This window comes from Melanotaenia boesemani, chromosome 17 (assembly GCF_017639745.1).
Source record: "Melanotaenia boesemani isolate fMelBoe1 chromosome 17, fMelBoe1.pri, whole genome shotgun sequence".
Lineage (NCBI taxonomy): Eukaryota > Metazoa > Chordata > Actinopteri > Atheriniformes > Melanotaeniidae > Melanotaenia > Melanotaenia boesemani.
In genome coordinates, this window is record NC_055698.1 from 18660299 (window position 1) to 18686788 (window position 26490).

Below are 26490 nucleotides of genomic sequence, written 5' to 3' on the forward strand. Positions count from 1 at the left end.
TAGTCTTGCTTCAAGCATATCCTATGCCACTGTTCTGTCCCTTATGAGAAAACTGTTTTTTTTTTTTTTTAACTTAGATAGTTTTCATGCCTGAATTTAAACAATAAAGAGAAAAATAAATTATCTTAAATGGGAATCAAGAGACTGGAACTGCTGTGTCTGTGTTTAAAGTAAAAAGTTAACAATGTTCATACATAGGAACTGAACCAGGGACCCTGAAAGAGAACAAATAGTCATTTAAAAAGTGTGATTGTTTAAAGGCTTTTTGTTTTAAGCAGAAATGACCTCCTGCAATAGTTCTTATAGGAACAAACTTAAAGAAGTGTCTGATTGAAGACACTTAGCTGTTTAATCACTTTGTGACATAGGATCTGTGCAGTGTTGTCCAAAATGTTTAGCAACTTGTGCAACTTTTTACACAACAGTACACACAGCAGTGTAACTGTATAATTCGAGGTGGGTACAGTAGCATAGGTGGGAGGATAAGGGTGTTATAACAACCACACTTATAAAAAAAACAAAACAAAAAAACTTTTCCAGCAATTTTTGAACAAATCCCACTGTGCTAGTAACTCTCTGGTCCTATCTGTGTTTGTGTAGCATGGCTGCCTCCTCCTCTCCTCTTCCTCTCCTCCTCCTCTCCTGTTGTTCCGTGAATCGTGACACATCGGCTGTCAGTGATCAGCTGATTGGCTTTTCCTTACCAAGTACCTACTCTCTTGTTGCATTTGATTATCGTTCAGCTGAGGAGGAAAATAACATTCATGGATCACACCGACACGTATTTATCCAAAAATATCGTTTTTGGATGAGCTAGAAAAATTAAGCAACATCTTGCAGTCTCATGTTAATCAGGTCCATCATTATCACCTGAAGCTGATGAATGAAAAATGTTGATAACAACAGCAGCGTATTTCAGTTAGTGTGCATTTATTTCATATAACTTTTCAGTATTAATGAGGGTTGCTAGTGACACAGCTGTTAAATCTACTAAACATTAGACAGCAATGCAAAATTCTATGAAGATAGAGAGGTATAGGTTCAGCTATCTACTGAGAGTGAAACAGCAAAAGAAAGCAAGGAGAAGGAAATCTAAAATAAAGTGATCATCTAATTAGTTTTGGTGATACTGCATTGGAGGACTTGTCACTGCTACAGATATACTTCATGGTAAAAAGAAAAAAAAAACATTTTTTCAGAGTTTCTTCATTAATATTGACTGATAGGTGATGTCACCTCTGATGGTTGTATGATACATATTATCACCATTAAGATGGTTGGTGAGATGATGCTGTATGACTTCTGCATTATAATCAAGAACATGGTAGAGATTATGCAGAACAACATACAGAAGCACATTGTCATGTTGTCTGCAGGACAGCAACAAAACAACAAAATGTAAAAACTGCAGAAAAAAATTTTTTTGCTGAGAAACCCACGGTGGTTCACTTCAGTTGCCAGCACGGAGACTTTAACCCAGGTTTTCCAGACCACCTCTGTAACCACTAGGCTACCAATACCCACATATTGTTTATATTTGTAGCTTCTGTTTCATAGGACCCTTAGTGTGTATCTCAGAGATGCTATTAGTTTTAACAAGACATCAGTATTTGTTGCCCTTAAAGATGAAAATTGAATGGTACAACTTTGAGGCTGCATGATGATGTGGTGTTCAGCATTGTCCTCCAACATGTCGAATGTTCCCAGTTCCAACCTCAGCTGTGGCTTTTCTGTATTTGCATGTTCTGCTTTCTCCTACAGCTCAAAGAGATGTACATTAGGTTAATTTGTTACTGAATATCAACAGTAAGTGTTATTTATCTCATTCATCTCCATGTTGGTGACCTGTCCAGTACATATCCTGCTCCTCGTCCAATTGTAGCAGGGATAGGTTTAAGCTCTTCAGAACAATCTAGGCATAGAAAATTAATAAATTTTGTTTCTATCTTTATATCTCTCTCTCTTTATTGCTTTCCCTCCCTCCCTTCATTATCCACACTGGCAAATGGTCACATGATTATCAGAGTTGATGAAATCCGGGTCAAATTAAAAATTTTGATAAGATCTATCTGGTACTTAAAGCTTACCATTGAAATCAAGGCTGAAATTAATTGAAAGCTTTTGGTAGGAGGTCCATAGAGAATGGGGATCCATGTTTATTTATGTGTAAAATCACATATATTTCTATTCAGATCAATTCCCAGAGAACACACCTTCTTTGTCTCGTTACACTCACACACACCCACATAAATCACTGGGATGACAATTAAATGAGCTTTCAGGCAAAGATCCCTATGCCAAAGTCTCCTGTACTCTATGTCCTTGCTTATATTTTCCAAAGTTTAGTTTTATGGCTTTAGAGCATTACTGACGTGGCCCATAAGCTCTAGGAACATTGCTGTTAGGATGTTTTAAATTTTAATGCTAGCCAGCTTCAATATTTGGGCTCATAAGTATTTCCGTTAGTCTGAACTGTCTTACATTCAAGGTTTATACTGTAAGTTTGCTGCTTCCTAAGCCGAATGGCCTTTGCGGTTATTGGATCGTCCCTGCAGTGGAGGCTCGGCTTCAATCATCCATACAGCAATAGCTACTGAAGCATACCAAAGACAGTTAACCCTTACCGGCTCCAGATTATCTCCCTGACCCTGCACCTCAGTCAGACAGCATAAAGAGGACTGGAGGGGAGGTAAATCAGATAGAAACTAAAATCAAATCATACGGATGAGTTTTCAAAAGTTCACAATCCGGAGGCAGATTTGGAGATGGCATGATAGTAAAGCATGCCCCTGTGGAGCAGAAACATCTCTGACATTTTACTGTCTAGATAAAAATGACAATTTACCTTGGTTTGACCCAAGTATTTTAAAGTAGCCTGGTGAGACATTGTGTCTTTGTTTATAACGGTGCATTCTTCATCAAGAAAGTTTATTAATTAAATGTATTACTGAACTGACATCATCATGAAAGGAATATCTGCTACCAAAAAGCAAAGTTTAAAAGCATCCTATAGAAATCCTATTGATGGCTAAAGGAAACAGAAATAGTCAGATTGTCAAGTTATCTCAAATAAGTAGAGCTTCAGATCATAATGTTACATCAGATTAGCAATCAGAAGTTTAAGCTGGATGATCAAACTGGCTCTTAAACCAAACTGCCTACAGTAGCAAATAGATTGACCAATGGATACAGAGAATGATTGATGACATCATTAAGCTGGCACACAGCTTTCGGATGGCTCACATTTTGGTTGGAGCTTTAATGGATACACGCGCACAAAAACACACACACACACACACACACACACACACACACACACACACACACACACACACACACACAGTCATTTAGTAAAGTTGCTGTAAAGTGCTCCCCCTCATCTGCTCTCTTCTTTGTCTTCCTCTTTGCTCTTAAAAAATCAACATATGCGCATGCATGTGCATGTGACTGTGCATGTGTGTGTATCTGGCTGACATATAGTAGCCTTCATTGAGTCAGTATATTCAGGCGGATCAGCTGAACTCTCCTGGAGTTCACACACACACAGACAGAGAGAAAGAGTTGGCTCAGTGGCCTTGCCATCTGTCCATTAATCAAGGTGCCACATGGAGCCCCTTCTCTCTCTCTTTCTCTCTCTCTGTCTCTGTCACTGCTCACTCTCATAAACTGTTATAAGTGGAAAAGGAACATTGTAGTTTGATTACTGTTTTCTAGTTTATTTTTATATGGTTCTCTATTCGTTCTGTTGAAACTAATAAAGAGATTACAACTACAAATGGACTCTGTTTTCTTTTTTTTTATAGTTAATTAGCTCTTTCTGTTGATTTGCTGCTACAATGTTAGGACATTTTTTTAGGAGAAATGCACTCCATACTCTCGTCAACGTTCCAAATGACACATTTAGCTATATGAAAGTGTTTTGACAGAAGTGCCTCTTTAATAAGTTAGCTGGCTTGATGCTTCCCAACAGATTGCCTCTACCTCAATTTTATTCATGAGTTTTCACTGTAGCTGTTGGCTGGTAGAATGTAAAGGTCAAATCTGAGCTGTGTGCAGCAAGACACTGCAGTCCTCTCATTCCAGTTTTGTTTAATATGATGAGACAAAACAGGCTAAATAAGGACACTGTGGTTCAGAGAACATGATGCCATCTCACTTAAGAACAAATATATGTTTATGTGATTACCTACTGTACTTGCTGCGGACCCTTATTCAATTTCATGGGCTGACAAAGCCAAAAGAGGTGCAATTACAGGCACAAGGCCATTTTGTTGGGATCAAGTACCTAGTTTTTCTGCTTGCATCTGTTCAGTAAACTTCTGGCTGAAAATAAACACACTGGTGCAGAGATGTAGTGTCAATCACCTTGTGTCTATTTGGATGACGCACAGTATCTATGTTGGCCTACACCACTTGAAATAGTGTAACAGATGTTTCTAGCCTGGACAACCTCTTGGACATTATTGGTAACTTAATAAATCAAATTTTCTGTCAAAATAGGAAATTAACCTTCAGAGTTTTTCCAGAAGAATAGTTAGTCACACACAGCAGACAGTTATGCAGTTTACATAAATACCTGATGTTAACAGATTTGCTACTGCTGATATAAACATATATAATTTTTGAAGGGTAGGAAACATCTTCCCACTTCAGATTTGCTATTAAAAGCTGGGTCATTATTTACAATTATACAGGAGTTCATCATCCCAACATCTGTTAACATAAAACTGTATTTCTACAAATAAACGACAGTATTTAACAGGCAAGCCTCTTTGGGCTGTTTTATACCTTCATAGATATATCTTTCTGCATAGGTCTCAGAGAAAGTTCTCCAAAAAGCTAATGACACATAGGCTACGGATATGACCATATGCAGTGGTCAAATGGAGATCAGTTGAATGCAGCACCTATTAATTTCTCTCCATCACAAAGTAGATTTTTGCCTGCTTTGACTTGACTGTCTTGTCCCCAGAAGAGCTAAGCTAGAGGACCAACAACAGCATGTGAATAGCTAAGCGCAGCCCACAGCACAGACATATCTAAGGCTGCCCTCAAGTGGCAGCAAAATTTAACATGTAGTTGATAACGCTGTACAACAAATCTTCCATTAGTGAGAAGTGATCATCGTCTCTGCACTGAATCTATATCACAAATCCACAGTCATAACTATAGTCTGTATATATGGCTATTATAAAATGACTGACCCTAAGATAACAATGTATGTTATCTTGGGAGTCGTAGCTCAAAAAGTTTGGTAACCACTAACAGTGAGTATAAAGTGCAAATACCTACATTCAGCCGAGGGGCAGGGTTCGACAAAAACAGCTAAAGGGCAGTAAATCATAACATTTTGTCTTGGACTAAACTCAGAAAAGCTTCATAAGCTACTAGCTACCACTTTCTTTTTCCAACTTACTGACAAACAGTGCAGGCTCTCTCAACAATCCGCAAAAGTGAAACTTTTTCATTGTATTTGAGGCAAATCCCATAAGGACAATGCAAATAAATAAAGCTAGACTTTTACATACCTATCGTAGATTCCAATGGGAATTAACAGACTTTCCACTGACTTGGGTATAAAAACAAAGGAATGTGTAAACAAGGTAAACAAAGGAGATTTAGTTTTGAGGCAGTAAAATAAGGCCGAAAAAGATGACACTTCATTCTAAAAAGAACAATATATATGTATATGGTACTCTAAGTAGAAGTAGATAAAGATAAAGCCCTCAGTCTTTAAATGAGGATATACTGCAGTATAATACCAACAGTATAATTCTGCTGCAGATTTTGCCCCTTTGGTTACTATAATTGCTTATAAATGCATTAAATGCAGTAGAGCCCATTGTATAAGATTGACACTCTTTGGCTCAAATGTATAAAAACAGCTAAACCTACATCTGCCTGGTTTCTTACCCTTAATAAGAAGTCTGGCAGCTCATTGAATTAGAAACTAGTAACACAACATTGCCAGACATCTTTATTAGCTCTAAAGGAGCCTTTCTTTACTCCCTTCAAGAAATCTTTACTTTAAAAATTTCAATATTAGATTACTGTCCCGAGGGAAGACATTTTTATGAATAGGTTTAAAATTAGAAGAACAGCTTTCCTACTAAACTCCTTAGTTTTCAGCTATACACAAAGTCCCCTGCAAAATACCCTGCAAAATGCTCAATTTCCAGCTCAAATTGCATATCTGCAATTTCTATAGTTTTCAGTTTTCAGCGTTTCACTTTTGAGTGATTATGTTAGATAGTGCAAATAAAGCCTCATCATTGTTGTCAAGAAGAAAAGATTCCAGTGTTACAAAGATCTTGTCCTTCAAGCAACCTCTGTGTGGTTTCTCTGGGATTCATGAGACTTCTGAAGGCAAATTTCTTTAAGCTTCATCAAAGTACATCAATACATAACAATGGCACACTGCAGTGCTGGTAAGAGTTGCGCATCATAAAACTCCTGCTTCCCGTTTCAGCAACATTACTCTCTTAACTAGCACTGTATGAAATTATGCAACAAACAATAAAATGTAACTCAAGTTTAAATGTTTCTATTGTTTGCCTTACAGCGACTGGTTACCTAAACTTTCTTCATGCAACTTGTGTCATGGGAACATGCGGTGCCCTCTGTTATGAGATGCTTAAAATAAAGATGAAGTAACACAGACTTATTAGTTACTTAGCAACAGCTATAAATGGTGCAAATTGCCAAATAATGTTGGGAAAATTGAGAACTGTGTTTTACATTAAACAGTGGTTTAACAATGAACATGTGGGTCTTAGACAATACAGCTGCTCAGTGAATATGTCTCCCACTGCCCACATAATTTTCCCTGCAAAGAACCCTGCTGACTACTGGCTCTGTTTCCAAGTGATACAAGTCTTCCTTTTTAACCATGCTCTGCTCCAGGGGAACACATCAATGACTTTTAATGTCATGTTCTCCTTTGGGGGGCCTTAGCCCTTCATTGCATGCAGGTAAACGCATGACTTGATGGGTTTAATGTCAGTGGGACTATTTAACTTCTCATTATAAAGTATTTAGTGAAGATGAATCTCTCAGAGCCATTCAAAATAATAAAGAGCCAATCAAAAGTATCACCACTGTGATATCTCTAATAATGAGCTAGATGATAAGGTTGCCTGGCAGGAACCAACAAGAACCCAAGCAAGGCAGCTATACCCTGGTTGTACCTGCTTACAAAGATATGTGCTGTCATATGAGATATGAGCTTTATGGAAGTCAGTCCCACGGTGTGTCTAGTTTACAGAGGAACCCAGGGCAGCAGTTGAAGCTAGTGGTTAGACTGTGTCCTTTAACCACAGGGCAAGAGAGCACAACCCTCAACTAGCTATAACGTCTTCCCTGCTCAGGTGTCTCTGAGTAAAATAATAAATCCCCCACAGGCTCCCAGGGTGCACCTCGTTTTCCCTTCGTCAAAGGTTCAGCTGCTGTTTACAAGCAAATGTTTTGTGGAGGATTTACTGATTTTACTTCCACACATTATAATTTGAGCAAACACAAGGAGGTGACATTTTCCAGCTTTTTCCTGCCTCTTTGCTTTCTCTGCCACCATCCTATTTCATCTTCCCTCTGTGGTCTGCTGTTTGTCTCAGTCATTATTTGCTAGATGGTAAGTTATCACACTCATTTTTTTTTCTTTTACTCCCACACAACTACACACACCCACACACAAGTAGACCCACGCCCAGTGAATATTGTGTTTTATGTTAAAGTATGTGTGTCCAGCCACAGTCTGAAGCCTGCTGAAGGAAGACATGACAAACGACTTTGGCATTTAACATGACAGACACCCCCTCTCTCTGGCTCACTCCCTGTTTGTGTGTGTGTGTGTGTGTGTGTATGTATGTGTGAGAAAAAGTGTCTTGCAAGTCTTAGCTCACCTGCCACCAGGTAAATAAACAATGAAATCTGCAGACTGTCAATAACGAAGCAGATTACAAGTCTCTTGTCACGTAAATGTAGTTGTGCAATTTATTTAGCACATTTTTGTTTGATTTGTGTGCTATATTAATCATCACTGATCAAACCTGCTGCATGGTTACATTACTGTTTACGGTGTTTGCATATTTTTTGGTCTAGAACAAAAACTATTGTTCTTGTGATGACAGCACAAAATGTAGTGTATTGATGAGGCTCAATATTACAAACATCTGGACTATTTTCTTTCAGAATTTCATAGCCAATGATTTGAAACATTTGTCCCCGCTACTAACTGGACCCTATTCAATGCAGCTCTACTGAGGAGAGGCCAAGAAAAATGTGCATTTTCAGACTTTTCAGGTTTTCTTGCCTTCACATCTGTTTGTGTGCTACTGCGGTAATAAAGTCTGAGTGGCATGTGAAGTCTTACCTTTGCAGACGGGTCTGTGGTCACTCCAGGCTGCAAAGACTTCTGCCACTCGCTGGCAGCTGATGGTTTTACTGCCCTGAAGTACGTAGTCCTCTCCACAACTGAACTGCACCACACTGCCAATGCTGCAATAACAAACACATAAATAATCACGCACAGTGAAGGAGCTGACAGTGAAACAAATAAAAGTTATTTTTATTACAAACATATTTATGAGTGTAAAACATGTTTGTAGGTTTTAATTGCACCTGAAGTCATTGCCATGACGTTTTCCATTCTCGGGCTCTCCAGGGTCAGGGCAGGAGTTAGAAGCCTGTCTCACACCACCTTCATTTACTACACAGAGAGATAGACAGGTGGACAGCCAGACAGGTTAGAAAGAGACAGAGACATTTATTAGTATTTGCAAATGCTTCATCCACACAAACACCACAGAACTGCTTCATTGTTCCCTGGCAATTTTCTAAAACCATGAGTTTTTTGATCAATAACATTCAGCACGAGCCTCCCCGGGTAAATTTCCAGCTCTTTGCTTTTAGTTTTGGTTTTGGAAACCTGCCCGGCTTATCACTTATTCACTTCAAAGGCAGCAGGAAAGAGATCTGACAGAACAGGAGATCGACAGACAGTTGGATGGTTAGGTATGCAGACAGAGACAATAAACCTCTTTAGACATTTAATTTTCTCACAAACACAAGAGCTTATCTTGACATAAGACATGAAAACAGAGATAACAGTCAAATCTAAAACTACTTGCAACACAACACTTATATTTCCTCATCTTTTTTTAAAGAGTCCATTTATACTGATCTTCTGTTAAATGCTTGTAGTTTTTATTACTTTTCCCTTTTCTTCTTCTCTTCCTTCATTTAAAAATATTTTTTTGCTTCTGTGCAGTTTTCATATGTGAGTAAACATAAAGCTTTTTACATCTAGTGTTCATTGACTTGCATTGTGACAGACTTTTTAAATCTATAAACATTAAGTTAGTCCATCCAGCCCCCTGTTTCTCTTTAGCATTTGCAGTTTAAAACTTGTCAAGAAACATAGCTGCAAGGTTAAAGCCAAAAGACAGGTCTTGTGCACATTTCTTTGTGGATAATTGGAAAAAAAAATTACAGAAAGGTTTTGTGACTTTTGTGAAAAGCCAAAGACATGCCAGTTAGCTAGGTGAAAGGGTGCAAAACACGAATAATTTCTGAAATGTTTTTCATTGAAAAACTTTTCCAATTTACAATAATGTGTACGCTAAGGCTTTTTTTTTTTTCTGGTGCTTTTTTTAAGATTTAAAAAGTCCAACATTTGCTAAAAGCTGTTTCTTGTCTGTCAACACAGCTAAAGTGTCAGTGTTAATAAAGTGTCTTAATAAGATGCATTCCTACAATGACTTTGGAAGTCTGGTATTTATTTATGAGATGGCTGTAAAGTCATAATAAACCTTGTGTTCAGTGAATTTTTCTCTACATGTGTTTCTTCAGTCAGTCACCCTTTTCTAATGTCTGCTGTCAGTAGATACTACCCTGCTGGTGTTTAATTGTTTTAGATCTACAGCAAACAAAACAGCCGACAGCGTCTTGTCACATTCAGATGAATGGGCTGATATTTAAATCAGTGGGAATTATGTAATTTCCTGTCCGATAAGGTTCTGCTTATTTCTAAATGAGCAACTATGATAGTAATAATAAGTCATTGATTTCATTAGTCTGATTAAAGTTTCCAACTGAAAAATTGTGACCCGTTTTGATGTCACACTGGCATTCATCAAGCACAATCCTGGAGCTGTTGTTGCCCTGTAACGTCCAGGGGCCGAGACACTGCACTTTACCAATTTATTTATTCATTTTTTTTAATGTCCTTGAACAACATATCACAGATGTGTTTCACTTTACAGCTTCTCTGCCAAAGTTCAATTGTGTTGCTTTAAACTGCAATGGAAGAAAGAAAGCCACTGCTATACAGTCATTTTTTCCTTCTGCACATTTATTGCAATAATTTCACTTTTTTTTTTATCTTTTTGTTTTTCATTAATGTACATTTTAATGTCCAAGTTATAGTTGTTGCTCTAATAGGTCAAAATTAATCGCATCAAAACATGTTTCAACTGTCTTGGGGAAGAAAAATGTCTAAGTAAAAGGAAGATGGAAATTTTAATGAGCTTTTAAATATGCAAGCGATCCTTTCAAATAAGTACAAAAATATATAATTTCAGCCATTAATATTAAAAGGCAAATCATGTCCTAAATTTTCTTTTCAATCTAATTTTGAAATTTATCAATTTACAATACAAAGCAAAGAAAGAGTCAGAAATATTATACTCTCTCTGCAAAATGTTACACAGGTTATGCTGCTTGCAAAACAATTAGAGGTGTAAAATGATTAAGTAAAATTTCTCTCTACACAACAACAAAATCAGATCCCAGTGAAGTCAATTAGGTAGCAAACACAGGCCAAGCAGTAATACTGTCCATTGCTGCTGTCACACAACCACCTTCTCACCCACGCTGTCTGGGCTATCTGGCTAACATGCAACTACATGTTTAGTCCGTATCAACAAACCCAGCAGGTGGCTGTGAGTATGTGTGTGTGTTTGTATTTGTTCGAGTAGATAGTTTGTTGCTTTGTTGGAGCGGCTAATTTGACCATCTGGACTATTAACACTACAACAGAGGGAGTGGTTACAGTATACATACTGGGTACACACACTTAAACACAAAGTACACAAAAGGCAACCCAAATACACACACATACACAAATATAAGAAACAACATCTACAGAACATGAATGTATATCTATGGACAGACACAGACAGACTTTGTGCTTCACTGAAGAGTTGAACCTGTCTGAGCAGAGCAAATTAGCTCCCCAACCAATCAGAGCCAGACGAATTAACATACAAATTCACATCTGTAGAACAAACCTCAACCATGGCTTTCCAACCTGTCAGGAAATCTGATGAATCTCCGATGTGCTGTGCCTCTGTGCTGTGCCTAGCCCAGCCATTGCTTTTCCATCAACTTATACAGTATTTGAGAGATTCACACATGAAATTGCAATCACACAATTACAAGCAGTTAAGAAAAACAAGCAAATTAATTACAGATACTTTAAGGTGCAATTTTACAAAGCATGCAAAATGATCAAATACAAGCAAGGTTCATCACGGTTGTGTTTTGGCTTGCATTTTTTAGGAGTGGTACCTTTGACTTGTTGATGTGTGCACATTTGCTCTTGTGGGTGTTCAAAAATGTGCACATGAATGAGAGGCCATTGGAAGGCATGTAATCCTTTGGTTACATTGAACAACTAACTTATGCTGGATGTCTGCAGGGAAGATGTGCAGTGCAATATATTTTTTATATTTGCGGTGAACGTTTGGCATGTGATTGTGTGAGTCACCAGTTCAAAAAAACTGAATTTTCACTCTTAGAAAAAAAAAATGAAATCATGCTTGGTTTAATGCTCTTATTAGCAAAATTTTTAACACAAATACTGTATTCTGCCTAAGCCCTGTCCTTCAATGAGGCCAAAGTTAAATTAACAACATATAGCCTGACAAATTATCTTCTCTGTGGTGTTTGTCCAGACATGTTTTATTGATTAAATGTTGCAGGAAAAGCACGGTTACCAAGATAGAGATGAAGTGTTGCACTACTGTAGCTCCACCTGCTCACTGACCTCACTAAACCTCAGTGCATGAATGGAAATTTTTTGGAAGTTGTAGGCTTAAAAGTGGCTTTTTATTTATTTATTTACTAAAGATACACATGTTAAAATATTGTACAGCAGATTTTGACGATCCCCATTTATTTACTTTGGGATCTGTTTAAAATTTGAGTGGACACACATCAATTCGTTTCTGTGTGGACATGGTCTCAATTTTTAATCACAATGGTCTCGGGGACCCCCTGTGCTCTTTGGGGGACCCCCATGGGGGCTCCCAGACCTCAGGGTGAGGGAAAGACTGTTCTAAGGGATACAGTTACAAACAGCTTGCTGGTGCTGGCAGCATCATTGCTAAAGCTGAAGCAATGTTCTCTATACGTTGACTCTTTTGACCCATTTCTGTGATAAGTGCCATGCAAACATTGTGAAAAAAAACTTGTAAATAGATGCAAATGCACACTGCTCTCATGGTTGTTCGAGCCTGATTACAGTGAAAGGCTAATGTATCAGACACATTACACATTTACTGCAGCCACTTCATAAGTGTAATCGCCACTTCAGTGTGTGCTCCATTGTTTGTGATATGTGGAAAACACAGAATGACATCAATATATAATCACTATTATACACCTGACCTTCATAGAGGAGTATAATGTGTGCGGTATGGCTGTGTAAATGAAAAAAGTAGAAAAAAAGAGTAGAAGCACTGTAACAAAGATGTAGGGAAATGTAAAAGTAATGGAGAACTGCATTTGAAATAAATCTTTCAGGCGCTAACAGCTTTAAAAGGGAAAACTTTCCTGACAAAGCTGCAACTCTTGGAAATTTTTCATGCTTTCTATGCATGCCCTTCCAAAGTCAGAATGTTGAAAAAGGCTGAGTCAAATTAAATAATATCCACATGGCCATTTTTCTACTATAGTGCATCAGATGACAGGGGACCCATTAGCACTCATACTATTACCCTTCAGGGTGCCTAATGTAAGAGCTTGTTCCCAGAGGGGCTTATAGGTATTTCACAAGCAGTTGCATCTGCAGCAGCTCCAACAGGAGAGCAGCAAAAGAATTTATTGAGGTTGCACGTCTTTCAATTTAGATAGCATGATTGGAAAACCAAATCCGAAATAGTTTTATAATAAGCTGCAGACTAAGAGCGGTTACAGATCACCATACATACAGAAATACAGTACATTACATTCTCTTCTGTAATCAAATGGTTGAGGGTATGTTTTGATAAACTCGAAAATTGCTTTAATGACCTTAGTGGCCTGAGTATGAAGGTGCATAAATATGAAGAGAAGAGAAGAGAAGAGAAGAGAAGAGAAGAGGGGAATGAGGATAAGGAAAGAGGAACAGAAAAGTGACTGATAAACAATAGTACAACAGTTGATTCACATTCCCTGATCAGGCCTACAGCGAGCCAAAACAAACTGTGATTAAGCTTATCAGAGCAAGCCATGATTAAATATATCAATGCAAACAATGAAGAGGCAAGACACCGTGACCTGAACATACATTCACAGAAAGTCAAACCAGAGAAAAACACACAGCAGCCATGCAGAATGCAAAAGCAGTCTTTGTGCAAAGGCCTTGATGCTTTCAACACATTTGTGTCTGAATTATGTCATTTAAATATGTGAGTCATATATTTTAGCATTATGTGTCATTTTTCAGCGAAAGGTTTCATATTCTGGTTTTGGATTGTTCCTTATAAAAGGCACAAAAGTGTTGAAAATGAAAGCCTTTTTTTAAAAAAAAAAGAAAACAAAGAAAACAACTTAAAACTTAAAAACAAAGTCCTTGCCAAACCAAGCCATTACATGTTAGTTCATTAGCCAAAGGAACATTGAGATGTAAACTCACATATTGAAAACTTGTTGCCGGAGTCTTTGCCAGGGAATAATTTAACGCCCCGCGATTTAAAATCTACTGATCGCTTCACTGCAGAAGAGAACAGAATACAGAACAGAGAAGGAAAATCAGATAACAGATTGGATAAAGTGGAAAAAAATTAGACCTAGCAAAGGGTTTTTATCTTTTTTTTTTGTTTTGTTTTGTTTTTCTTATGGCAACTTCTTCTCCCTCACAATGCTGAGAGAGAGAAGAGCAAAGCGAAAAAGAAAGTCACAAAGGCAAAATAAATTTTAAAATGGTGAAACAGCAGGAGGGTCAAAAAGACAAACTAGGAAAGAGGCATTGAGAAGGAAGAACGTTGGAAAAAAATATTTCAGGAGGAGAATTGTTGATCGTGACAATATTTCTCTTTCTGTCACTTTTATCACACTTATGCAAAATGTGTAAAATGCTGGGATGTTCTGCTGGAAGCTCCATCATATTTTGAACAAAAGCGGATTGAGAAAATTGCAACCTTAATCAAAATTACTATGATGCTGCACTGTAATCAAAGCCTTCGGATAATGAAACGTTTGGAAATAACTGGCTGGACGGAATAAATCATAGACAAGAGGAGTAATCTGTGACTGCTTGAGCTTTGTTTTCCGACACCGGTGACATCATTTCATCGTGATGGAGGCTGGGCTATGTTAACACTCAATGCTGAGCCCAGATGTTCATGTAGCTCAGCAGGTGTGGCTCTAAATACAGATAGGCAATATCGGCACTGATGCACTTGGAATAAAAACACCTGAGGTGAGTGTGATTTCACTTCTTCAAGATTGTCTTTTTCTGCTCTGCCTTATAAATGAATATATAACCAATATTAGTAATGAAAACACAATGAAATCTCACCCTTAATGACAAACTACAGTGACAAATCACTTTAATGAATGTGTGACAGACGTCGCTATCATAATGACCTGACTATTCCATTGAATGCTGACAAATGGCAGAAGAGTTAATGTGCTTCAATTATCCTAATGTTATACAGTGGCCACATCTACGCACATGCATCAAAAGTATTCTGCTTGACATGGATGATTTACATCATGTGTATATTATGCAAACAATTATCCTAATGCTGCGCCCACATAAAAGCACATATGCTAGTGGTGCTACTCACCATGTTGACAAATTAGCATGTCAATTAATGTGCTAACAATTAATTTAATCTGAAGTGGCCAAGTCAACATGAGCTTCCTTTGAACATTAATGTGGGAACTTGCAGCATAACAATTAGAAAAGGTTCATTAGTGAGTGTGTGAAAATACAAGGGCCAGATACAGAAATCCCCAATTTACAGTTTTTTTATTGACTAAAAATAAATAATAATGAATAGCTGAGTAAATGCTGCCTGCTGGACTTCAACATGTATTAAAAACATTGTGACAGAAGTGAACATTAGATCAGACAGTAAATTTATTGAGTTCCACTGTTCATCATGTTAAAAACATCACTGCATGTGACACTTGAATCGTTGATTAAACTGAACCTTGATGTTATTACTTTATTATTGATTATGGCTTCAATAACATACTTGACAGTAAAAATGTAATTTGGATATTAAAAAAAAACAGTTTTAATCAGCCACAGAAAAAAAAAAAGGAATTAATACATATATTTTATGTTGAATCTTTTTGTGAGCACTAGGGACTCACATAAGAACTGCTTTGTAACTGGCAAGATGGGCAAATGCTTGGGGCCTCCGGCCAGAAGGGGGCCCCAGAAGGGCTGACCAGCTTTGAATCACTACAGAGAAGTTACAATGTGCAGAGTTTGCAACTAAAGTAGGAACTGGACTCTAAAGGGGACCCACCCCATGTGCTGCTCGTGTATGGATGAAAGTTATTGGTTGTTGTTTGCAAGTAGTGTTTATATCTCATTTTCCCCATATGTGCTCTGTGCTGAAAATGATTTATTTATATGCTGTATTATGCTGTAAATGTAATCCTACACAAGCTTCAGCACACAGTAGTTTAATCTCCTGTACTGGAACCATGATAAATCATCTCACCCCTGTATAATGACATGGACATTGCAAATAATAAAGTAAGAATAAGTAGAAGAAAAGCAAAAGACATACGAAAGAATACTTAAAAGTTGTATTTGTATTTAATGTTATAATACCAAAGCCTTAGGATTTACCTGTTACTGTTATGAGTATAAAGGTAATAAATGCTGGTTAGAGGGACCCACTTTCAGTTTTTGCCTTGGGTCCCATAAAACTCTAAAAGCTTTTTCATATCTAGTTGTAATTATTTAGCTTTTTCTTTTTTTAAAAAAACATTTTTCCCTTAACCTTATGTTAAAAGATCTTTCCATATACATTTACAAGCTCAGCTTTATGTTGTGTGTGTATAAGCATGTGCTGTCAATACACATATTTTTAATCTAGGAAAGAAGTTTTATTCAAACAAATCATTAACCAGGGTAGTTCCCCACATTTTAAAATAACTCTGTTATTAAACTCTCGAATTAAAATGTTCACTCCAGACGCTGATGGCAAAACAGAAAGTAAAGAAAAAACTTCTTAACAGCAATCCACCTAAACAAAGAATGAATTTTATCATTTCCAACACAAGTGTCATAGCTATAAATGAGAAAACAGGGCTGATAACTGATGAAGTAACTGCTGCCTATATATATATATATATATATATATATATATATATATATATATATATATATATATATATATGTATATGATGAGTCAAACAGTTTAAAGTTGTTTATTTTTGTTTGCTGCATCAAGCTCTGTTAATATGCATCATAAAACCTGTCCTATGTGAATATGCATCAAAGTTAAATGGGCCCTTCTTAATATTCTAGCCTACATGCTGCAGTTCCACTGCAAACAACAGATGGAAGGGCAGATGCATTTAAGTAAACCATATTTCTGCAGTTTAAAAAAAGAAAAAAAGAACATTTGACAAAACTATGTTTAGTAAGAGGATAACAAAGAGTTGAGATACAGTCACTGGGGAAAAATCTGATACTGAATTGAAAAATGGTTCAAATAAATTTAAGCCAACTGCAACTTATTCCACTACCCTGGTGCCCGATGACAACTTCGAAAACATTAAATAATATCTATACTTTTAGTGCAAACCAGAATTTATTATGAAAAGTAACAGCTACATTGCCACCCATGGCGTGATCCAAATCAGTGACAGGCTTATTTCACTCATACTGAATTGTTACACACAATACCATCTGGATTTCATATTTCGTGAGAATGGTAGCGGAGCAGCAAAACTTTCTCTAAGGACAAAAACAATCAGTAAAACAAATAGCTTTTGGACTAAATGCCCTTAGTTGGGGATCTTAATGTGAAATATTTGTAAAATATTTGTTTTCAAGAAAATGGAAAGTGGTCTAGACTGAGGGCTGAGAGATAATTGGCACATATAGTAATATCTGTCTTCTTTATGCATGTGGGAGAGTCCAGCCCATCATAAAGTAATAACAGAATCAACTGGTTAAGGTCAAAGATATAGCAATAATCTCATGTAGATAAAAAAGTGCTAAATAATCACAACATTAGGATAAAACAGTTGATGCTGCAAAAGAGGTTGAAATGCAGCAATCATTCAGCCTCACCACAATGGGCATATGCAAAATACCTGAATTAATTCAACCTTGTTCATCCTCCAATACACTTACGGTAATAATCTTTGTGCTAACGGCACTTTCCATAAAGCAAAAGCAGAACACCAAGTAAATAATGAAAGCTGGTACTGGTAAAATGCAAGCTCCCACAATTATTGAAGATGAAAAGGGGCAGTTCATAGATTTATGAGCTCTTATGATCCCCCTGAAGCTTGCAGTATCTCTACTCAGTTTGACTAATGAGTCTTAAGCTAAGGTTGACAAGGAAAAGGGCCTGGGGATTTATTTACACAAAAACAAAATTGTATATTCCACATGAGCTAAATGCTCTCTTTTTCTCTGGTGGCAATTATCCACCACTTAGCATTTTGAGATGTGTGCACTTGATCATGAATGGGTTTGAGACATTATGAGGGTCATAGAATGAAGCACCATGTAGCTGACAATATTCAATATATCAGCCTTCCTGAGGGTTATACTGTCTCACTGCTCGAGTTAAATTATGTTTCCATACCCATGGTTGACTGGTGTTTCTTTTGTGCTGACTGACTTATTTGTTGCCACAGCACTGGCTGACTGATAATGCCGTCAGCTGTTCATTAAGGGCCAATCACAGCCCTGCAGACACAGAAACTCATGAATACGTAATGAAGAGAGATGATGGAGGGATATGATTGGTAGGTTCTGCCACAGGGAAGGAAACAGATTGTTCATACCTGACACAGACATGGAGGCACACATAAAAACGCACCAGAATCAAGAAGACAGGAAGAAAACTATACACACACACTGTCACATCACATCAACAAACAACAAATACATTTATCACCCCAAAACGGACACATGTGTTCATAAAAGCCCAACTTCAAATGTAAAGAGACAAATTCAGAGCAGAAGATGAACAACACTGAACTCATGGGTGAAAAATCCCTCTGTGTACATAAAAACACAGATCATGTTTATAGATAGAACATACACAGATACAAATACATGAACATGAGCCAGGTTTTGAGGGTTGGACATTAAAACAGTACCATAGAGGGCCAAATGTGGATAGAATATGCAATCCATGTAACGTTTTTTTTTTTTGTTGTTGTTTTTCTTTTGCATTGGGTGTGAATTAGTAGAAAGAGAATTAAATATAAAGCCACAAACAATAAGTAAGAATGGTTAACAGTCATTATATTACTTTTATGGCCACAAGGGGGCAGACAGGCTGAGTGTACAGTTCAGTACAAATAAACGCATACAATGAGTAAGCTGTTGCAAATATCCTGAACTGAATTTTTTTTCCCATTCACATTTTGAGAGAAAACCTCTCATTGCACTGCTCTTGCTTTATGTGTTTTGCTCGTTTTAAAAACTGGCACAATTTGAGGTCAGTCAAGATGCTACTGAACAGGAGAGTGTTGTGACATTTTCAATATGCTGATGTAGGAGGAAAGATGCTTTTTAAACATTCAAAATTTTAAATGCAGAAACAGTCTATTGATTTAGAGGTGCTATCTAGAATTCAAACACACAGAAGGTCACAGAGAGCAGTGAGTTCAACTGCTTTCACTGTTTTATCTTGGACATGTTTCCATCACATGAAGCCCAGTCATTTTAAAAACTCCAGATCGAAGTTTCCTACAAACTACAAACTTTAATAGTTTTTGATGTAATACCAAACCAAATGAAATAGTTTTAGTAACTAAAAGAAAGACCCTGCAAGTTGTTTAAGGAGGTGGTCATATAACCTCCTTTGTCTTTGAGTAAATGGAATTTGCCACCTAAAGAACTTGACCTGCCAGTACAGTATGCTTCTCTTTAACTGTTACTCTAATCTGGTTTTAGAAGACACAAAGTAAAAACTGTAAAAGGCTTGAAGAGACCCTGGAAGCTCTCGCTCTACTTTTACAGCCCAATCAATATTTGGAAAAAATAAATAAATAAATAAAAAATAAAATATATATATATATATATATATATATATATATATATATATATATATATATATATATATATATATATATATATATATATATATTCTTTTTTCCAAATATTGATTGGGCTGTAAAAGTAAAAGCTCTCACTCTACTTTTACAGCCCAATCAATATTTGGAAAAAAAAAAAAAATAAAAATAAAAAAAAAAAAAAAAAAAAAAAAAAAAATATATATATATATATATATATATATATATATGAACAGGAGAGTGTTGTGACATTTTCAATATGCTGATGTAGGAGGAAAGATGCTTTTTAAACATTCAAAATTTTAAATGCAGAAACAGTCTATTGATTTAGAGGTGCTATCTAGAATTCAAACACACAGAAGGTCACAGAGAGCAGTGAGTTCAACTGCTTTCACTGTTTTATCTTGGACATGTTTCCATCACATGAAGCCCAGTCATTTTAAAAACTCCAGATCGAAGTTTCCTACAAACTACAAACTTTAATAGTTTTTGATGTAATACCAAACCAAATGAAATAGTTTTAGTAACTAAAAGAAAGACCCTGCAAGTTGTTTAAGGAGGTGGTCATATAACCTCCTTTGTCTTTGAGTAAATGGAATTTGCCACCTAAAGAACTTGACCTGCCAGTACAGTATGCTTCTCTTTAACTGTTACTCTAATCTGGTTTTAGAAGACACAAAGTAAAAACTGTAAAAGGCTTGAAGAGACCCTGGAAGCTCTCGCTCTACTTTTACAGCCCAATCAATATTTGGAAAAAATAAATAAATAAATAAAAAATAAAATATATATATATATATATATATATATATATATATATATATATATATATATATTCTTTTTTCCAAATATTGATTGGGCTGTAAAAGTAAAAGCTCTCACTCTACTTTTACAGCCCAATCAATATTTGGAAAAAATAAATAAATAAATAAAAAAAAAAAAAAAAAAAAAAAAAAAAAATATATATATATATATATATATATATATATATATATATACATATATTTTCTTTTTTCCAAATATTGATTGGGCTGTAAAAGTAAAAGCTCTCACTCTACTTTTACAGCCCAATCAATATTTGGAGAAAAGGTCTTGAGGGTCTCCTCAAGCCTATATTGCAATAAGAACCAGAATTTCTTTTTTTTTTTTTTTTTTTTACTTATTTGGAATTATTACCTCCGCCAAAGTGGAAGTTATTTTTTCGGCATTGTATGTCTCTCTGTCTTTTAGCAACACAACGGCTGTAGCTTAGGAGAAAGAGCAGTCATCCACCAACTGGAAAGTCAGTGGATTGATTCCAAGCTTCCCCTAACTCCATGTCGAAGTGTCCTTGGGCAAGACACTGAACTCCACGTTGCCAGTGTGTCAATTAGAGTATGAATATGTGTGATAGTAGAAAGCACTTGGTTTATAAGAATAGAAGCAGTGTATGAGTGTGTGTGTGTGTGTGTGTGTGTGTGTGTGTGTGTGTGTGTGTGTGTGTGTGTGTGTGTGAATGTGACATGCAGTATAAACATGCTTTGAGTTGTCAATATGACTAGAAAAGTGCTATATAAGAACAGAACCATTTACCATAACTCAGAAAGTTAAGGACAGATTTTGATGAAATCTTCAGGAAATCTCCGAAAAGGAATATGGAAGAACTGATTAGATTTTGGGGGTGATCCGGATCACCACCTGGATCCAAATAGGAGAAAATAGGAGAGTTAAGGGGACACTGACCCTTAATACTTCATTCCTTCTTGCCGTTGTTATTTATAATATTTTGACTCCATATAAAGTGCCCTTACTTAATAATCTATATTGGTGTATTAGAATAATATATCGTATAATTTGCATGGTGCTGTTTTTGTCTTGAGACTGACTGTCAGCTTATGTATGTTTGCATGTGTGTTATTGTTCTTGTTAAGTAATGTCTGATTTTTATCACTGACATTTAGACCTTTTGGAGAGCAAATCTTGGTCCTAATGAGGCGAAACTTTCTGGACTCCTGGTCAGAGTTGAGTGTAAGGTGTCAATTGATATTAAGTGTAAAACAGTGTCATCATGGGGAAATGTCATCCTTCTGAAACCTACTGTAGTGGAAACTACTAGTGAGGAAGTCAGAGATCTTAAGGCAATTTTTATACATCTGTTAGTGTTTAATCAGATTTCATTTGGGAAATAGTGTCACATCTGGGGCAGATGCAGTCATTAGCCTGGATGGATTTGGTCTGAAAATTCCCTGCCATTACTGCTTTTGTTGTCCTTTTGCAATTTGGTCTCTACTTTGTTATTTTTAAGAAGCATTTCCATGATGTATGAAAAGAAGGAATGATGGTGTAATATGGATACTCAGACAAGACTAAATGAATTGCATCGTCGTATTCTGAGCTGCTCTCCTATTTGTATATAGTATTGATCACACTTTCTATCTTTTAAGTCTATTGAAAAGATTTAGACTTTTTAGACAATTGTTCAGTATTATTAGATAGACTTTTGATCCTTACTTTGGCTTATAGCCAGACATTAATGTTCAGTGTTGTGACTAACATTTGTGTGGTTAATATAACGTTCGGCAGCCATTCAGTTTACTAAATAGCTTGCTGACAGAGTTGCTAACTGGTTGATATGCTTAGTTTGCAATGAATAAACAAAACTGAGCAGACGGTGACATACACAACTATAAGAATGTAGATGCTAAACAGGTCAGTGGTCACTAACTGGAAACTGCTAGAGGAAGAAAAATACATAAAACTTTGATTGTAAACTGGATATGGGTCTTCAGGGTTTTGTTTTTATTTTATTTTATCTTTCCCCCCCAAGAAGGCATGTTATATACTTAAATATCAGTGACTATATGCTACATTTATATTTCTGAAGCAAAAACAGATGACTAATTATGTAATCAGCCAAAAGAAAAAAGCAACGAAAAACATATCTGTATATACTTAGCTATATTTTACTCTGCCTTTTCATCGTTTTTATAAACTATTTCTGGTGTACGACTTTGAAATGCTCGTTTTTGTAGTGACAGAGTTGCTAATATCATCACACATTCTGACAATAAAAGAGTAACTTGGATCTGCTTGTACCACTGCTGTATGAAGGACTGAATACAGGCTTTCTCTTGGCTCCCTGTAATCATGCACAGCTTGAAATGATGATGATTATCCACATGTGTATAATTCTAATTTGTACATAATTGTACAGGGGGTTGTGAAGATGCATTAAAAGTTTTACAGTCACCACTTTTTCAATTATTGTATTAGGGATAATGTTTTCATGCCAGAGTCCACCAAGTGATCACCAATGTTTGCATGTGATTCATATACTTCTGATTTAATTTAATGACTATAGTTTAAAGTTGCCTAAAAGAATATGTAACTGACTGACAAAAGTCACATGGGGCATACTAGCGCAAAAGAACCCACAGCTTTCTTTACTAGATTCCCTGCAGAAAAGTAATTTCTGAAAGCCTTTTTCTGAAAATGATGATTACTTATTACAATTAGCTATTATTTATTTATTTATTTATTGTGACCAGTGCACCTTAAGCTGGATTCAATATCATGATTAATTGGTTTCAAGCATCGATGGTCACATTTGTTTTTATTTAAAAAGGCAACTTAACTTATTTCTTTGAAATAAGGGTCTTTTTGACAAAGATAGTAGATCGAAATGTACAAAGTTCAATCAGGAAGATAACTTGTTCAACCACAGTCATAATATACTAAATATTGTTTACAGAAAAACACTTATCACTGTGATTCCAGACCCCATTATTATCCAATGGCCTTAAGGGGAATTGAAAGCAGTACATGTTCTTATAATCTTCTCCTACAAAATGATTTTGTTTGTTTTCTCTTTAAATTTAATATTTACGTTAATATCTTTAGATCTTAAGCTACTGATCAAATAAAATACATTAGCTATGGAGGGTTGTTAATGTTACTCTATCAAGCTATAAGTCAAAAAGGCTGTTAAAAAGATTTTAAGTGACTGATGATGTTTTGGAAACCCCACATGGAGTTAAATCTTAGAGTCAATTGGGGGGGACCAAAAGTATAAAAGTGGAACATTTAGTATGCCACCAGACTATTGATGGAGCTCTACCTTTCCCAAATGACACATTCTGGGTACAAAGATGCCATTCCAGCAGCTTCCTCAGTGGGAAACTACATTAACACTAATTTCATCTTGGCCTATAAAGATAGGAGTAAATTCCTATAGTGTCTTTAAACACACCCAGAAATCATTTATTGGGTTTTTATATTAAGCTAAAATGAATATTTACTGTAAATGTGTTTTTATTTCTCCTTTTTGTCCTCAGGTACAAAACATTTACTCCTACTCAAAAATGTTGACATAGCTACATAAATATGGAGCTTTAATTAAATATGGTAATGGACACTTACTTGCTGAATTATATATACAGTAGCTGTGAGGAGACAGTTGGCTGCAGTAATGGTGACACATTTACTGCTTAAAAAATAGTTTTCATTTTAAACTATTTATGATGTATACATTTTAAATGTGAACATTTCCTGCCATATTCCTTCATTTTCTTAATACTTAAAGGGCTGCCAGGTTTATTGTGAATAAATATGTGATTCAAATAGGAGGGATATAACCCCTCCACAAAAACATGCTGTCCTTAGGGGGAGATATTTGAATCGAAATGCCTAATTCCTTTAATTTAGGTCTATCAACATAAAGCCTTTGACAGTTTTTGAAAGCCCTGCCAGTGTGAATTATTTTGAAGCATTAATTAGGCATTTAAATGGACAATTAATTTCGTAGAATTGGGTTTGCTATGTAGAGAAGCTGCTGGCTTTTATTTACAAAAAAGACAAATTCATAAACAGGCTCTTTTTCTGAGTCCAAGAATATATGAATATATCCTCACACACACAAGCAGACAAGTGTGTGCACACAAGTATTGGACTTTAACCTCCTCCCCTTAAAATGGACAACAGCAGCCATATTTGACAGCAGGATATTGAGATTTCTCCTTTTTTTTTTTTTTTTTTTTTAGCCATTTAGCCATACCGTGTTGCCAAATGACTTGTTTCTTTAAAACCCCCCGTCGCTCTCTGGCTATCAGTCTCTTTTTTCTGCTTCTCTGGCTCCATTAATCATTTCTCTGAACCTCCCCACTGTTTTACGTCCTCCCTTCGCCCCTTTCTTCTGGCGTTCCTTTGTAATTACCTTTTTTTTTTTTCTTTCTTTTCTTTTTTTTTCTGCCTTGCCCTCCCCATCACCCCTTCTCACCAAACTTATCTGAATCATTATGCCATTATTATTAATTCAAAACTTCATCATTTGGGCAGTGGCAGCAGGAGGAGATTTTTATGACCAGAAAGACTGAAACTTAAACACACACATGCACAAATACACACACAAGCACACAGAAGGAAAACAGTCTGGCAGCACCTTAAGCCAAATGTGTCCCTCTGTGGTCTCATAGCAGTGTCTTATAAACTCAACTAACCCTGCCAAAGCAGATTTGTTCATTTAGAGACAAATTTGGAACTGTTTTTATGCACTATTTGCCATGAAAATTTACTAACCCTGCACCATGGTTCCACCATCGCTATTTATACTCATGGATTGAGCAGAAGAACATATGATTTTTCTAAAATAAATGATGTTTTTAATCATTTAGAGTTGATGAACACTGAATAAGTTATAACAAAAGTAAGTATATCATGCCATCTGCAGTGACAAAGTAGTGTTTTATATAGTGCTACTTGTTTTTATTTTATTTGAACCTACTAAATTCATTTAATAATAATACGTAAATTTTCAATCATATGACCTTTTGAACCACCCACCCTGCCCTTCTGCTAATATGTAAATTGAATAATGGAGTTGACTGACAGCTGACAGGAAATAGATTATCAATCATAGACCTGTTAAAAGCTCTTCTAATTGATCAACTAACTTATCAAGTGACACCCCTCATTAACATGTTGATTAACCTTTTAGACTAATTAAGATCAATTAAACCAATTAGGAATAAATATCAAGTGGAGGGGGTCAGGTTGACAGTCAATCAGTCAAGGAAGTGAGGAAGTGGATGTAGAATGTGTGGATAGCTTCAGGTGGAGACGACAGGGAAGTAAGATAGACGAGAGGAAGAGGAGGGAGGAAGGAGGGGTTAAAAAGAGGGGTGTTTTCAAGAAAGATAAAGAGGATAGAAAAACTTTACACTTTAAAATCATTAATTATGTTCATTTTCAACTCTAAAATTTTATTTGTAGTGAGTTATGGTTATGAAACAAAATTCAGGCACTAGGTTTTTCCTTTGCAAAGAGCTGTTTTAACTCATGGTCGTTAATATTGGATGCTTGTTGGGGGAAAGGTTTTCACTGTCTAAAGTTTGTGTTCACATAGACGAACTGGCATAAACTCAAGAAAATACAGATGAGAACTATTAAAAACTGAGTAAATAGAGCCACTTGCTGCTTTAGCTTTTGGTTTGCATGTGCAACTTTATTTATGGTTATATTGTTATTTGAAACATCTCCCATAAACTTGTAGTTATGAGAAAAAAAATGAATGAAAGCTCCACATGAAGGCACTAAAAGCGCTGATATATGTCACACATATAAAAATAAACATCATCAACAAAGAAATATCGATTCATTTTTAGAAGTTAGTTTGGCTTGTTAACTTTGATCCCTGGATTTATTGTCATTCTTGCTGTTTTCAGTATATATTGTCACCTTTATTAAACAGCTGAAACTTGACGTTTCTGAGCTGGATTCAGCTCCATCATGTCACACTGATTCTACACAGTCACACAGATGCCCTCCCAATGGCCTCTTTGAAACTCAGGCAACAAGCAGTGAGGTATCATCTGGACTCATTTGCAACTTAATAAGCCAGTCATACCCACAGACTGGAAAATCACACAGTTAGTTTTAAATTACCACTTAAGTAATTATGTTTTCAGTTACTTTAGTTGGTTTAATTGAACAGATCCTGCAAATGCCACAAGAACTCATGACCTCCTG

At 36.1% G+C, this 26490-nt stretch overlaps 1 protein-coding gene across 1 annotated transcript in view; it reads right to left on the bottom strand.

Moving 5' to 3' along the window:
* The window catches only part of LOC121657225 (CUB and sushi domain-containing protein 3-like), a 364605-nt gene that overhangs the window by 120974 nt on the left and 217141 nt on the right, over nt 1-26490 (bottom strand). The window contains exons 7-9 of the mRNA XM_042012632.1: nt 13895-13972; nt 8617-8704; nt 8369-8493 (exon numbers count right to left, since the gene is read on the bottom strand). Coding sequence (XP_041868566.1) covers nt 8369-8493; nt 8617-8704; nt 13895-13972 — 291 coding nt within the window. The remainder of the gene's footprint in view (nt 1-8368; nt 8494-8616; nt 8705-13894; nt 13973-26490) is intronic.